General features: G+C 42.9%; 3 protein-coding genes and 2 pseudogenes across 8 annotated transcripts; 2 read left to right on the top strand and 3 right to left on the bottom strand.

The window, feature by feature from the left end:
- Window positions 1–391: 391 nt before the first annotated feature.
- LOC119023087 (retinal cone rhodopsin-sensitive cGMP 3',5'-cyclic phosphodiesterase subunit gamma-like) lies at window positions 392–2,922 on the bottom strand. Its single transcript, XM_037104744.1, has 3 exons — window positions 2,883–2,922; window positions 1,186–1,307; window positions 392–1,020 (listed from the first exon to the last, which is right to left on the bottom strand). The coding sequence occupies exons 2-3, from the start codon at window positions 1,293–1,295 to the stop codon at window positions 903–905; spliced, it is 228 nt and encodes a 75-aa protein (XP_036960639.1). The 5' UTR covers window positions 1,296–1,307; window positions 2,883–2,922; the 3' UTR covers window positions 392–902.
- LOC119023081 (retinal cone rhodopsin-sensitive cGMP 3',5'-cyclic phosphodiesterase subunit gamma-like) lies at window positions 2,787–6,280 on the top strand. 2 transcript variants are annotated; one of them, XM_037104732.1, is made up of 4 exons: window positions 2,787–2,864; window positions 4,897–5,075; window positions 5,705–5,826; window positions 5,970–6,280. In XM_037104732.1, exons 3-4 carry the CDS (start codon window positions 5,717–5,719, stop codon window positions 6,085–6,087), a joined length of 228 nt encoding a protein of 75 aa, XP_036960627.1. In that variant the 5' UTR covers window positions 2,787–2,864; window positions 4,897–5,075; window positions 5,705–5,716; the 3' UTR covers window positions 6,088–6,280. The 2 variants fall into 2 exon arrangements, with proteins under 2 accessions (XP_036960627.1, XP_036960616.1); XM_037104721.1 differs by lacking the exon at window positions 2,787–2,864 and having other exon boundaries at window positions 4,840–5,075.
- Window positions 6,281–7,040: 760 nt separating this feature from the next.
- On the top strand, window positions 7,041–10,953 carry LOC119022883 (retinal cone rhodopsin-sensitive cGMP 3',5'-cyclic phosphodiesterase subunit gamma-like). Of its 5 annotated transcripts, none has more exons than XM_037104310.1 (4): window positions 7,041–7,231; window positions 9,543–9,793; window positions 10,378–10,499; window positions 10,648–10,953. In XM_037104310.1, exons 3-4 carry the CDS (start codon window positions 10,390–10,392, stop codon window positions 10,763–10,765), a joined length of 228 nt encoding a protein of 75 aa, XP_036960205.1. In that variant the 5' UTR covers window positions 7,041–7,231; window positions 9,543–9,793; window positions 10,378–10,389; the 3' UTR covers window positions 10,766–10,953. The 5 variants fall into 5 exon arrangements, with proteins under 5 accessions (XP_036960205.1, XP_036960212.1, XP_036960197.1 ...); XM_037104317.1 differs by lacking the exon at window positions 7,041–7,231 and adding an exon at window positions 9,128–9,349 and having other exon boundaries at window positions 9,696–9,793; XM_037104302.1 differs by lacking the exon at window positions 7,041–7,231 and adding an exon at window positions 9,128–9,349.
- On the bottom strand, window positions 7,536–8,598 carry LOC119022874 (annotated as a pseudogene).
- Window positions 10,954–12,017: 1,064 nt separating the features above from the next.
- LOC119028919 lies at window positions 12,018–12,770 on the bottom strand (annotated as a pseudogene).
- Window positions 12,771–13,113: the final 343 nt, after the last annotated feature.

Genomic DNA, 13,113 nt, shown 5'->3' with positions numbered 1-13,113 from the left:
AACTTCCAAAATGTGAAGTGACCTGCCTGTGCGAATGGAATGCACTAATACACTGCAAGTTGATGTGGCAACAAGATAACAACAGTTGCCAGCAATTCTGGAGCAACATTAGCATTTATTTGCAAATAAGTCCAATGTCGAGCTGTACTTTTAGCTATACGTTTGTCTCCATCAACTCCTATATCTGCTCCACTGTATCTTCACCAGCTAATGATCATGAATATTATATTCCATGTCTGCCAATAGATCCCCTAAATACAATCTTATTCACTGGATATTTACTAATAATGCACATATATTATGTATGCTGGTGTTTCTTTATAGATGTTCTCTTCCATTGTTTGTTCCTGTCAGAATGAGGAAGTAACACTGACAACACATCTATGGGGAAATATATTTATTGATACTTCTACTCAACTGCTCAACAGTCCCATATCAATTGTGCACACAATTTTACATTAATTTCATAAAAATAAAAATATATTTATGTCTCATCAGCAGCAGTGCATTAAAATAATAGAATAGCTCCAAAGACAGGGTGGTTCATGGATTGGAAAAGGCAGAGTAGGAGAGAGAATCAGAGGTCAGCCATTTTAGGAACAGTGATCAAACCTGTTCACAGGTTTAGTCCGGCCAAGTGCCAAGGATGGGGGAGGTAGCTGGGGTTGTTTTGCTTCAAGCAGAGACACCTCAGTGAAGCATATATAAATAATTAAAATATATAACTTTTTAAATGACATTTGCCAATTTTAAATTAGCTTTGGCGCAACATTTTCCCAAAACTCATATGCACACAACAAAGGACATCAGGTCAGATATTGTGGGAGGTGAGGGAGAACAGGACGAAAAAGGAAGACCGGGCAAGGAAAATCAGTACAGGGAGAAGACCTGCTGGGGTTTGTCTAGACAATTCCGTATTTCGCCAGGTCGCTGAGCTCCATGTCACCAAAGGCTTCCCATGGGCAAACCACTGTGATGTCTGTGCCAAGGCCCTCCATGCCGGGGATGTCGTCTCCGAATCTGAAACAGAAAAAATAAATAAATAAATAAATAAATAAATAAATAAATAAATATCCTGTGAATATTTCACTTGAGTTCTTTTATTTGATATGTTGCCGATGGGGTACTCTGATCCTTAAGTAAAATCACCAATACAAACAATGGGACCATTCAAATCCATCTTACCCCTTCTGGCCTGGCTTAGGGGCCTTGCTTTTGAAGGTACGTGCAGTCCTCTGCTTGAACTTGGGTGGTGCCTTCTTGTCGGCGGGAGCTGCGACGGCTGTGTCTGCCATTTCGATGAGTTACTGCAAGAGAAAAAGAGGAAAACAACATCCAATTAGCCTTCATATATAAGAACCTTCCTCCTCCTCCCCTAATAAGCCCCACTGCTCAGATGATACAACACCTGCAGGTGAGGTCAATTTATAGACTAAAGCTACTGCTCCTTAAGACCCAGTTACACAAACGGCTTTGACTATTTTTACTCTCTGGCTTTAAAGATTAATCTTGGCCAAGTTACAGACTGTACACCATGAGACCAGAACACCGCTAAGTTTACCTAATGCCAGATTTAGTCCAAAGTCAACACACTCACTGGACGTGTGAGATTTTCCCTCTGAACAACTAATTTTCAATCGTCCCTAATCCGACTTTTCTCTGACCTCTCTCTGGTCTTATTTTATGGGAAAGCTCAGCGGTACTTTGGACAGAAATAACCTCTGACCTCACTGATGGCCCCTTGGAACACGCAAACAAAACATGTTGACAAGCTCAGTTGATCTTTAATTTTCAAATCCTGATATATTTAAAAAAAAATAAATAAATAAATACAAAAATTCAAAGCCAGATATGACCAATGTACAACTACATCTGTGTAATATTCTTCTGGTGAGCATCGGCACAACTAATGGCATTCGTGTTATTTCAAAAACATTAAGTGGTAAAAGTCAAAATCTTCATTTATGAGGCACTGAATCACAAAAGAAGTGAACTTGTGGCAGCTTTCGGGTCTAAATAATGAAAGCCATCTTTTTAGAATATATTTTACCTTCATTAAACCAGGATTGTCTCTTGAGATCTAAATCTCAGCCCAATTATAAAACATAAACCAGGAGAGATTCAACATTTACTGACAGAAGAGTAGTTAAGATACAATGCACCAAACCACCGTAGGAGGAATAGTTTGATAAGTGCCCCATGGTAGTAAAGCTGCAGTACTGACATCGGACGTGTTGAAAAGGACAACAGTCACAGATCATCCCTCTACTTCAAACATTCACATTAAATCAGACTTTTCAAGCACCTCTCTCTCTCTCTCTCTCTCTCTATATATATATATATATATATATATATATATATATATAGCATCACAGTTTGTTTATCCTACAGATGATTCTGTCCTTCTGGACCTTCCCTCAGAGTATTTCTTTCAATTTTTTGAGGAAGGTCCAGTCATGTGCACAAACTTTAGTTTAAATATGCCTTAAACCTTCAGAATGATGGTGTTCTGAGGTGTCCCCAGCGCCCAAAAGTTAAAAAGTCTAAATTAATTCAGTACATCTTGTGTTAGAGAATTCGTATTCTATCTTAGAGAGGAAACTAAGGGTCAAAGAGACAACCAAGTTTGTGCACTGCATTAAAATATGTACACACCACAAATATATAGCGAAGAAACAGCTAGAGAATAAACCTGGCTCTTTGTCTGGAAGATAATTTATCTTTAAACAATTCAGAGATCACATTCCTGTCATGTGCATCTCACAGAATCATCTGAGCTCAGGTCTCTGGCCTCTCATGTTCTACGCTCTGTCCTTCCATTCGGCAGGTTTGGAAAGTCAACCGAAGTTTGCAGCAGAGTGAAGGTGTGAGTTGGATCTTACCTGTTCTTGCAGTTGCTTCTGCTTCTCTTGAAAGTCTCTGTTGGTCTGGGTGTTTCTGGTCTCCGCCCCGCTCCCTCCTTATATACTTACCCCTTCTAATCCCACTGACATGCTCATCCACAACTTTCTGTACTGTTTTTTTCTTTTAAGCCCCATCCTCTAATTGGCCTCTGGGCTCTATAAGACTAAGTAGAGGGCTCAAAGGAACGACTAATGTGTTTGGCCATGTGAGGATTTTTTTGTTTTGGAATTTACATAATGACAGCATGTCAGAGAAAAACGAAATTGGACTCAGTGAACAACATGACTTGTTTTTTGGACCTGAATCTGGACATGTTGTTTTCTGAACGGGTGCATTTTAGAGGAGTTTAATGTTACTGTGGAATATCTAAATGAATTCAATTCACAGTTTTGTTTAAAAAGTTTTTCTTGACCTTGCAAATAATGGTTTGATCGAAAAATCTTAACCCAAGGTCCACTTACTAGTTTTTGCCAGAGCTTTCCCAAATCTCACACGTCTTATCGGCTGATAAAAACATTCTGAAGCTCAAAAAAGGTAGAAATTGGGTTTAAAATTAAGCTTTTCTCTATCAAATAATACACATTCGGGTAGAGTCGGGTGCATGTTTTTTAGATTTTACCACCCTCAGACACATTTCTACATGTTCCACGTTGATAATCTTTCTCTTTAGTTGGCTGTTGATAACCCAGTATTGTCCCGCTGTTACCTGGGTCCAAGCCATGCGATGAGAGCTTAAGAGCTGAACCGATAAGTGCTCTTTAATTAGTGATCAATCACCTGCATGAAGCTCATGTCGCTGCTCTTACATCACATGCTCCAGATCCTCGTGCAGGCCGCTTTAGGACATATGCTTGTTTACAAATAATCTGAATGTATCACTCAATATGTCATAATCTATGACTATTGCTGCTTTCTTGAAGATACTGAAAACGTCCATCATGTTTGAACACAAAGACAAGAGAACAATGATCGTCAAAGTAAATCATTATATTTTGTGTGTGTAATGTACAATGCAAAATGAGGTCTGTATCTGAGAGCGCATGTATTATTGGGAGATTGCTCTTCTTATGTCTCTCATCAGAGGGATCTTTTTCAAGAACTGAAAAAATTAGTCTATTATGCCAAAAGTGTTTCTTGCTCCTACCGCTGAATGTTCCAGCTTCACAATGTAGAATGATGTGTGTGCAGAGTTTGACACTAGAAGGCTGTATTCAGATTTGTCAGCTAAAATGTACACTGTCTCTGAGCTCAATATAAAATCAGATTTGAAGATGGGGCCTAAGAGCATGATTTGTGACATCACAGATAGATTGAAAGACAATCTCTCAATGCACAAAACTAACTACTAAAAATGTTCTTTTCATTTTAAACATGCAATATGTGGCTGTTGGGGGGCTCTTGTTCCCAAATTTCTTTGTGGGCCCCCAGAAAAATGCTTGCTTTGTCTCTACTGACCTCCATCTCTGGGAACCTTTATATATTTATAAAACAAAAAAAAGGGTAAAATGATGTCAATTACATCTGTTAGAAATTACGGTGCATGACAGTAAATCTACTGTTCATCTCATCAGACATATGAAGTTTTACGGAATGCAGTGCTCGTGAGATGCAACAAATACATTAATTTACCAATTTACATAAAGTAAAACACAATTCTTATGACTAAACCAAGATGCAGTTACATGTGCTGTAAAAACATTGTTGAATTGAACGTGAGGCGTTCAAATCATGATTCAGAGGGTTGCAGCAGTGTGTGTGGTTAACACACACTGCTGCATGTGGTGGGCTGTGACAGATAGACACACAGACAATGAATATCTGTCAGCACATTTTTTGGCTTCAACTTGATCATCATGATAATTACTGTCACTCTCTCTGCTTCCAATAAATGACACCTCTGTAATTTAGTTGAATTCACAGGTTGGCAGACACACATCTGACTCGAAAAACACCTTTTATTTATATCTGGTTATCCCTTAACCCGTCTATTAGTGGCTGAGCTGGTACAGAAGTGGACAGAGCAGAGTTGGCACATGAATGAATGACTTAGTGACCATCTGACGGGATTAGCAGCTCTATATAAAGGGACTGTCGGACCGAGAGCGGAGTACCAGAAAGCGAGAAGCAAGCTCATCAGCAAAAGAAAGGACACTTTGAGACCTCAACAAAAGGTAAGATGAACTACCATTTTCTCAACTCTGGCACTGGAGGCTTTGATAACATGTTACCAACAGAAAGAAAAGACAGATAGAGTGATGGCTTTCTAGCATCTTTCTTGAATATTTCATTTGAAATGGAGCTGAAATGAGATATGAGATTGCTGCTGAGAAGATTTCAGACAATCTTCTTGTTGCTGCTGCTCGAGGCCACGTCACTACTTCTTTATCTCTTGATGGTTCTGGATGAGGCAAGAGGACTTTTGAACACGGCTTCTGCATGTTTTATCGATGCTTTTTGCATTTTAAACTTATGTGATATGTCAGATATTTTATCAGCTTGATGAAGGGTACGAGTGATGCAATTTTAAGAGTAACATGCTCACATTTTTGGCTGATGGTAGTGGAAGACTCTGAGGTGTATATTCATGTAGCAGGCCATTCAAAGTGCTGCATGCACAACGTAGCATGCATTACAAGACAACACAAAAGGGCAAATGTGAATTGGAAAGTAAAACTTGATAAAATGTCTGAATAAACACAAATTGAATACATAAACACAAAACAGTGACAAACAGAAAAGTTTAAAAGTGAGAGTTGCAGGGATCTCATGTATTTTGTCCCTTCATCTTTTTCTCTTGTAGTAAATCATCGAAATGGCAGACACAGCCGTCGCAGCTCCCGCCGACAAGAAGGCACCACCCAAGTTCAAGCAGAGGACTGCACGTACCTTCAAGAGCAAAGCCCCTAAGCCAGGCCAGAAGGGGTAAGATGGATTTGAATGGTCCCATTGTTTGTATTGGTGATTTTACTTAAGGATCAGAGTACCCCGTCTGCAACATATCAAATAAAAGAACTCAAGTGAAATATACACGGGAAATTGATTTTTTTCTTTTTTTTCTGTTTCAGATTCGGAGACGACATCCCTGGCATGGAGGGCCTTGGCACAGACATCACAGTGGTTTGCCCATGGGAAGCCTTTGGTGACATGGAGCTCAGCGACCTGGCAAAATACGGAATCGTCTAGAAAAACCCCACCTGGTCTTCTCCACAATGGTTTCCTCCCTGTGCTGTTTTCCTTCGCCCAGTCTTCCTCTCTCACCCTGTTCCAACTCTTGCCTGCTGAAGATGTTTTATCAGTACGCTCTCAAAGGAGGCAGCTTCTGAAAATTAAGAGGTTTGACCTGGAAAAAAAAAATAAAATCCAGCACACTCTCTTGTCTCATGCACTTTCTTCGCCCCTGCCTTCCCAGCCATCCTCCACAGTCCTTGTAACAAGGCGTGTGAGCAGCTCCGAGCTCGGAGCCTGAACTGTCCACTGAGGAAAAATATATATGTATTGAGTATATACAATGAATGACTGTTTGATATCTGTTGTTGTGATATCCCTTCCTCCACCTCTTCCCCTCAAAGTTGCTCATCCAGCATGCACAGATGTCTATTTTGTGTATTAGCAAAATCAAAATATATTTTTATGGGAAAGTCCATAATTCTGTTCACTCTGCAGTGAAAGAGATCAACTCTCTCTGTTTTGTCAGTACTCCATAAACACAATAAAGTTTCCTATTTTCCATAGAACTTCTGTTTTGCATCCTTCCTATCATCATTAACACATGCTGATGCTGTTGTTTGGACTCTTGATGTGCATAGTGACTAAGTGAAGCCGTAGCTAGATAGTTTTCAATCTTTTTGTGCCAAAAACACATAGATACATAAATATACAATAAATAATACTTTGATTTGTCATACATCGTCCTTCGTCCATTGTAGCAAGCAGACAAATCTCTCAACTCTCAGTATCACTGGCTGTCTCTACACTGACCGTTGTTGCCTGTCATTCATCTGCCTCCGTCCCTCCCACAACTTCCTGTTCCTCAACAACCAAACTTGCTGCTTGGACACTTTTGTGACAAAAGCCCGTTTGTACCGTTTCTTCCTGCACCAGACACAAAGCAAACGTAACGGCAAAAGCGTGGCAGACATTATTTACCCTAAGTCCAGTTTTGGACCTGCTGGTGCGTCCGTTGACTCGGGAGGTGGGCCTCATGGGTGGCCTAGCGGCTGGCGGCTAGCTTCTAGCTACACACGAACATCCACAGATTCCGATTCCACTTTGTTGTCCATGGGACCGAACCGCCGGCAAAATCCTGCTCCAGCTTGCACTGCTGCAGGTATAAATCTGCTTGTTTCTTAAGGTATGTTGTGGGTTTAAGCTCTGCAGTGATTGGCTCTGGTGCGCACATGACTGTGGTGGCTATGGTTAGCAATGCTAGCGGAATTGGTAAAGCATTTATGAAATAAATTATTAACGGTATTATTGCAGTCCAAACAAATGCGATGTTGCACATCCTTGAACCAAGCAGCAGCCATGTGGAAACTCTCAGGTCAGTCTGATCCTGATCCACAGAGTTATTTGAGGAACACATACACAGACAGACAGACAGTCAGACAGACAGACAGAGATTCCTTGCTTATATAGAGAGATTTGTGATAACCACACACACTTTGATTTTGAACGTCACTGTGCTTGCCCCCCGCCCCAAAGGTGGTTAGCTGTCTCCAGCAACCCAGGTGTTCATAACAAAGTCTCTGAGGTGTTGGGGAAGTCGACGTGGTAGCTGGTTTGACCACGTGGGCCCTCTCAGCGGCTGTTGGTTTGGACCACAATCGCCCTCCCGATTCTCCTTGTCTCCTTGTTGAAGGGGTGGACCCCTTGGTCTGAAGCCTCTGTTGTAGTTCTGCCTTACTGGTCTATTGCCCTGGTCTGGACCTTCCTGGTTCTCGTCACCCCCACGTCCAAAGTATGGCAGATAACGCCGTCATCCGGGTTGAGCGGGCCTGTGCTGCTCCCCAACGGGGGCACTCTCTCCCCCATCTCGACTGCCTTTGTAACGACTGCCGCTGCCTGGCTCATCCTCTCTGTCACTCCGGTAGTTATGTGGATATTCTCCACCACAGTGAGGGCCCCTTCTCCGGGGATAGTGCTTGTAGCGGTCAGGTCACTGATGTACTTATTTCCGTGGACTGCAGCGCCTCCTGGGTCAGTGACCTTTGCTGCCTTTGCCCCCTGCTCTCCCTCAACTACATCAAACTCCACAGTTCTCCCATGTCCAACACTGTGAAGGTATCTCTTTAGGCTGTTCTTTTTGATGGCTGTCAGGTGAACAAAAACATCCTCTTTTGTGTCATTCCTATTGATGAAACCGTATCCATTCCTGACGCTGAACCATTGTACTGTACCAAGGACTTTTTTTCGCAATTACCTTATCTCCCGCGGGAGCAGCGGCTGCTGGACTGGATGGGCTCTCCTCATCGGCAGCAGGCTGCGACGGCTGTTGACATGCCAGTGTAACAGGCCCCCTAACTGCAGGTGGTGGTGGCATGGCAGCAAATCACAGTCCTTCTTCCCCAGTGGTGTTTAGCTGAATGGCCTGGGAACCCAATTAGAGTATGGTCCTGGGTACATCCACCATGGCCTCCCACTTAGCGAGCAGATCCAGGTCATTGATGCAGGGGTCTTGCATGTCAGCTAACCTGAACTTGTTGTCAACAATGTGGTTAGCCGCAGTCACTTGTAGAAATCTGTCTTCTTGCATCCTGGCACGTTCACCAGTGATGGTGGACCCCGTATTCACCAGGGCTCTGCATGGGGTGCCATTAAGTTCGCAGTTAAGGTAGAGTCCATGTGTTCGACCAAGTCTACCCAGTTGTATTTGAGGTGTGGTCAAGGGGAAAGGGTTTGTTGTGGGTGGCTGAGGTGCTTGGCTCCCTGGGGTAGGGGCTGGGCAGTGGCGTGCAATGTGGCCTATATCCCCACAGTCTTCCAGGAACTGTCTGGGCAGCTTCCTGGTCCCACGCTGTAATCTTTGTGGGGCTGTGGTTGTAGTGTGACAAGAGCTCCCGTCCTCGTAACTTTCCCCATAATCAGTCCATCTCACCCAGTGTCTCATAGAGGAGGTATGATCCCCTGTGTTCAAGACATGTTCAACCCGCTAATCAAAACCCCACACTACACCTGGACTTAGCTATTGTTGCCACGGTTCTGTTGGAGTTTCTTGACGCAACAGGAGGTTCAATGCCAAAAATATCAGTTTGTCACTAATTTTAGTTATCTGCTGTTTTAAAGATGTTTTTAAAGAACAACTTCGCAAGAGACTTAACAATTATTCAAAAAATGTTTTGGTTATCTGGGGTTATTTCTAATTTATCTATCTAGTATATTGTATGGTGGAAGAAGAAGCAGTCATATCCCACACATGTGGAGAGGAAAAAATAGTTAAGATTTACAAGTAAGTTTTCATATTTTATTATATAATTGCAGTTATTATAACTGATGCATCACAATGTACAGGAAGTAGCATTTTGCAGTCGTAAACTGAGACAGACACACAGTCAATGAATGTCAGTCAGCACATGTTTTGGCTTTGACGTGATCATCGTGATAATTACTGTCATCCTCTCTGCTTCCAACAAATGACACAGGTTGACAGACACACATCTGACTCGAAAAGCACCTTGTATTTATATCTGGTTATCCCTTAACCAGTCTATTAGTGGCTGAGCTGGTACAGAAGTTGACAGAGCAGAATTGGCACATTAAAACATGACTTAGTGATCATCTAATGGGATTAACAGCTCTATGTAAAGGGACTGTCAGACCGAGAGCGGAGTACCAGAAAGTGAGAAGCAAGCTCATCAGCAAAAGAAAGGACACTTTGAGACCTCAACAAAAGGTAAGATGAACTACCATTTTCTCAGCTCTGGCACTGGAGGCTTTGATAACATGCTACCAACAGAGAGAAAAGACAGATAGAGTGATGGCTTTCTAGCATCTTTCTTGAATATTTCATTTGAAATGGAGCTGAAATGAGATATGAGATTCCTGCTGAGTAGACTTTAGACAATCCTCTTGTTGCTGCTGCTCGAGGCCCTGTCATTACTTCTTTACCTCTTGATGGTTGTGGATGAGGCAAGAGGACTTTTGAACGTGACTTCTGCAAGTTTTATCGATGCTAGTTGCATTTCATACTTTGGTGATATGTCTGGATATTTTATCAGCTTAATGAAGAGTATGAGTGATGCAATTTTATGTATATTCGTGTAGCAGGCCACTCAAAGTGCTGCAAATACAACGTGGCATGCATTACAAGACAACATAAAAGGGCACATGTGAATTGGATTTTAAGAAGTAAAACTTGATAAAATGTCTGAATAAACACAAATTGAATACATAAACACAAAATAGTGACAAAGTTTAAAAGAAGTGAGAGTTGCAGGGATCTCATGTATTTTGTCCCTTCATCTTTTTCTCTTGTAGTAAATCATCGAAATGGCAGACACAGCCGTTGCAGCTCCCGCCGACAGGAAGGCACCACCCAAGTTCAAGCAGAGGACTGCACGTACCTTCAAGAGCAAAGCCCCTAAGCCAGGCCAGAAGGGGTAAGATGAATTTTAATGTTCCCATTGTTTGTATTGGTGATTTTACTTTAGTGAAGGATCGAAGTATCCCATCTGCAACATGTAAAATTAAAGAACTCAAGTGAAACATTCACAGGAAATTAAAACATTATTTTGTTTTCTGTTTCAGATTCGGAGACGACATCCCTGGCATGGAGGGCCTTGGCACAGACATCACAGTGGTTTGCCCATGGGAAGCCTTTGGTGACATGGAGCTCAGCGACCTGGCAAAATATGGAATCGTCTAGAAAAACCCCACCTGGTCTTCTCCACAATGGTTTCCTCCCTGTGCTGGTTTTCCTTCGCCCAGTCTTCCTCTCTCACCCTGTTCCAACTCTTGCCTGCAGAAGATGTTTTATCAGTACGCTCTCAAAGGAGGCAGCTTCTGAAGATTAAGAGGTTTGACCTGGGAAAAAAAATAAAATTCAGCACTCTCTCTTGTCTCATGCACTTTATTCGCCCCTGCCTTCCCAGCCATCCTCCACAGTCCTTGTAATGAGGCGTGTGAGCAGCTCCGAGCTCGGAGCCTGAACTGTCCACTGAGGAAAAATATATATGTATTGAGTATATACAATGAATGACTGTTTGATATCTGTTGTTGTGATATCCCTTCCTTCACCTCTTCCCCTCAAAGTTGCTCATCCAGCATGCACAGATGTCTATTTTGTGTATTAGCAAAATCAAAATATATTTTTATGGGAAAGTCTATAATTCTGTTCACTCTGCAGTGAAAGAGATCAACTCTCTGTTTTGTCAGTACTCCATAAACACAATAAAGTTTCCTATTTTCCATAGAACTTCTGTGTTGCATCCTTCGTATCATCATCATCATCCTTCCACACATGCTGATGCTGTTGTTTGGACTCTTGATGTGCATAGTGACTAGGTGAAGCCGTAGTAGTAGACTTGTAAGAAAGGCTCTGTGGCATGTGTTGTCTAATCACTCTTTATTTGTATCTACTAGTCCTGAAAAGAAGTTAATGAATTCACTTGAAACTTTGTTAAATAACAGCTCTCACATTTAAACCAGGCAGGTCATAAAATGACAATGAACAGATAGATAGATAGATAGATAGATAGATAGATAGATAGATAGATAGATAGATAGAGACTTTATTGTCATTGCATAAAATACAATGGACTGGGCTCAAAACACACAAATAAAAGTAAATAAATAGATAAAATACCCTAATATACAATAAATAATGCTTTGATTTGTCACTCATTGTCCATCATCCATTGTAGCAATCAGCAGCAATAAGGAGTAGCTGACACTGACAAGTTGCAGCTCCAGAGTGCGACCAGGCTAGCAACATGCTAGCAACCTAGCAACATAACTTGAGTGACCTACCATTTAACTAATGGTGTGATAACCACACACACACTAAACCACACCCACTTTGATTTTGAATGTCCATGTGCTAACCGAAGTGGTTAGCTGTCCCCAGCAACCCACGTTGTCAGAACAAAGTCTCTGAGGTGTTGGGGAAGTCAGTGCGGTCACTGGTTTGACCGCGTGGGCCCTCTCAGCGGCTGTTGGTTCGGACCACCTTCGCCCTCCTGATTCTCCTTGTCCTCTTCACCATCCCAAACCGGTCTGGGATGGGGTGGACCTCTTGGTCTGAAGCCACTGTTGTTGTTCTGCCTCGCTGCTCTGTTGCCCTGGTCTGGATCTCCCTGGTTCTCATCACCCCCATGTCCAAAGTATGGCAGATAACGCTGTCATCTGGGTTGAGCAGGCCTGCTGCTCTCCTTCGGGGTCACTCTCTCCCCCATCTCAGCTGGCTTTGTCATGACTGCCGCTGCCTGGTTCACCCTCTCCGTCACTCCGGTAGTTATGTGGATATTCTCCACCACGGTGAGGGCCCCTTCTCTGGGGATAGCGCTATTAGCGGTTCCGGTCAATGGCGTACTTACTTCCCAGGACTGCAGCGCCTCCTGGGTCAGTGACCTTTGCTGCCTTCGCCCCCTGCTTTCCCTCAACTACATCAAACTCCATAGTTTCCCCATGTCCAACATGTGAAGGTATCTCTTCAGGCCGTTCTTTTTTATGGCTGTCAGGTGAACAAAAACATCCTCTTTTGTGTCATTCCTATTGATGAAACCGTATCCATTCCTGACGTTGAACAATTGTACTGTACCAAGGACTTTTGTTGCAATGACCTTCTTATATGCCATGGGAGAAGCGGCTGCGGGAATGGATGGGCTCTCCTCATCGGCAGCAGGCTGCGACGGCTGTTGGTATGCCAGCATGGCAGGCCCCCTAACTGCAGGTGGTGGTGGCGTGGCGACAAATCACAGTCCTTCTTCCCCAGTGATGTTCAGCTGAATGGCCTGGGAACCCAATTAGAGTGTGGTCCTGGGTACATCCACCCAATGGCGCCATCAGCCAGTGGCCTGGGGTGGCCGCGGCCACCCCTACAAATCTGCTGGCCACCGCACTGGCCACCCCACTTGCCAGTCACAAAAATATTGATTGCCAGTTAAACTCACACACCGCGGCAAGGACAAGGCTCAGATGGCGCACACTTAGCCAATCGGAGGCGACAAAGACGGTTCCTTCCCCCCAGATTGGCTCATTGTTTAATCATGTCAA

Source organism: Acanthopagrus latus, chromosome 1 (genome assembly GCF_904848185.1).
Source record: "Acanthopagrus latus isolate v.2019 chromosome 1, fAcaLat1.1, whole genome shotgun sequence".
In the NCBI taxonomy this organism is placed as follows: domain Eukaryota; kingdom Metazoa; phylum Chordata; class Actinopteri; order Spariformes; family Sparidae; genus Acanthopagrus; species Acanthopagrus latus.
The sequence above is the reverse complement of the archived record's forward strand: the minus strand, read 5'-3'. Positions and strand labels throughout refer to the sequence as shown.

Excerpts from the sequence above, each read along its gene's own strand:
- LOC119023087 (XM_037104744.1), bottom strand. The coding sequence starts at position 1,295 with ATGGCAGACACAGCCGTCGCAGCTCCCGCCGACAAGAAGGCACCACCC. Across the intron at positions 1,021-1,185 it reads CCTAAGCCAGGCCAGAAGGG|ATTCGGAGACGACATCCCCG; the intron begins GTAAGATGGATT and ends TTTCTGTTTCAG.
- LOC119023081 (XM_037104732.1), top strand. The coding sequence starts at position 5,717 with ATGGCAGACACAGCCGTCGCAGCTCCCGCCGACAAGAAGGCACCACCC. Across the intron at positions 5,827-5,969 it reads CCTAAGCCAGGCCAGAAGGG|ATTCGGAGACGACATCCCTG; the intron begins GTAAGATGGATT and ends TTTCTGTTTCAG.
- LOC119022883 (XM_037104310.1), top strand. The coding sequence starts at position 10,390 with ATGGCAGACACAGCCGTTGCAGCTCCCGCCGACAGGAAGGCACCACCC. Across the intron at positions 10,500-10,647 it reads CCTAAGCCAGGCCAGAAGGG|ATTCGGAGACGACATCCCTG; the intron begins GTAAGATGAATT and ends TTTCTGTTTCAG.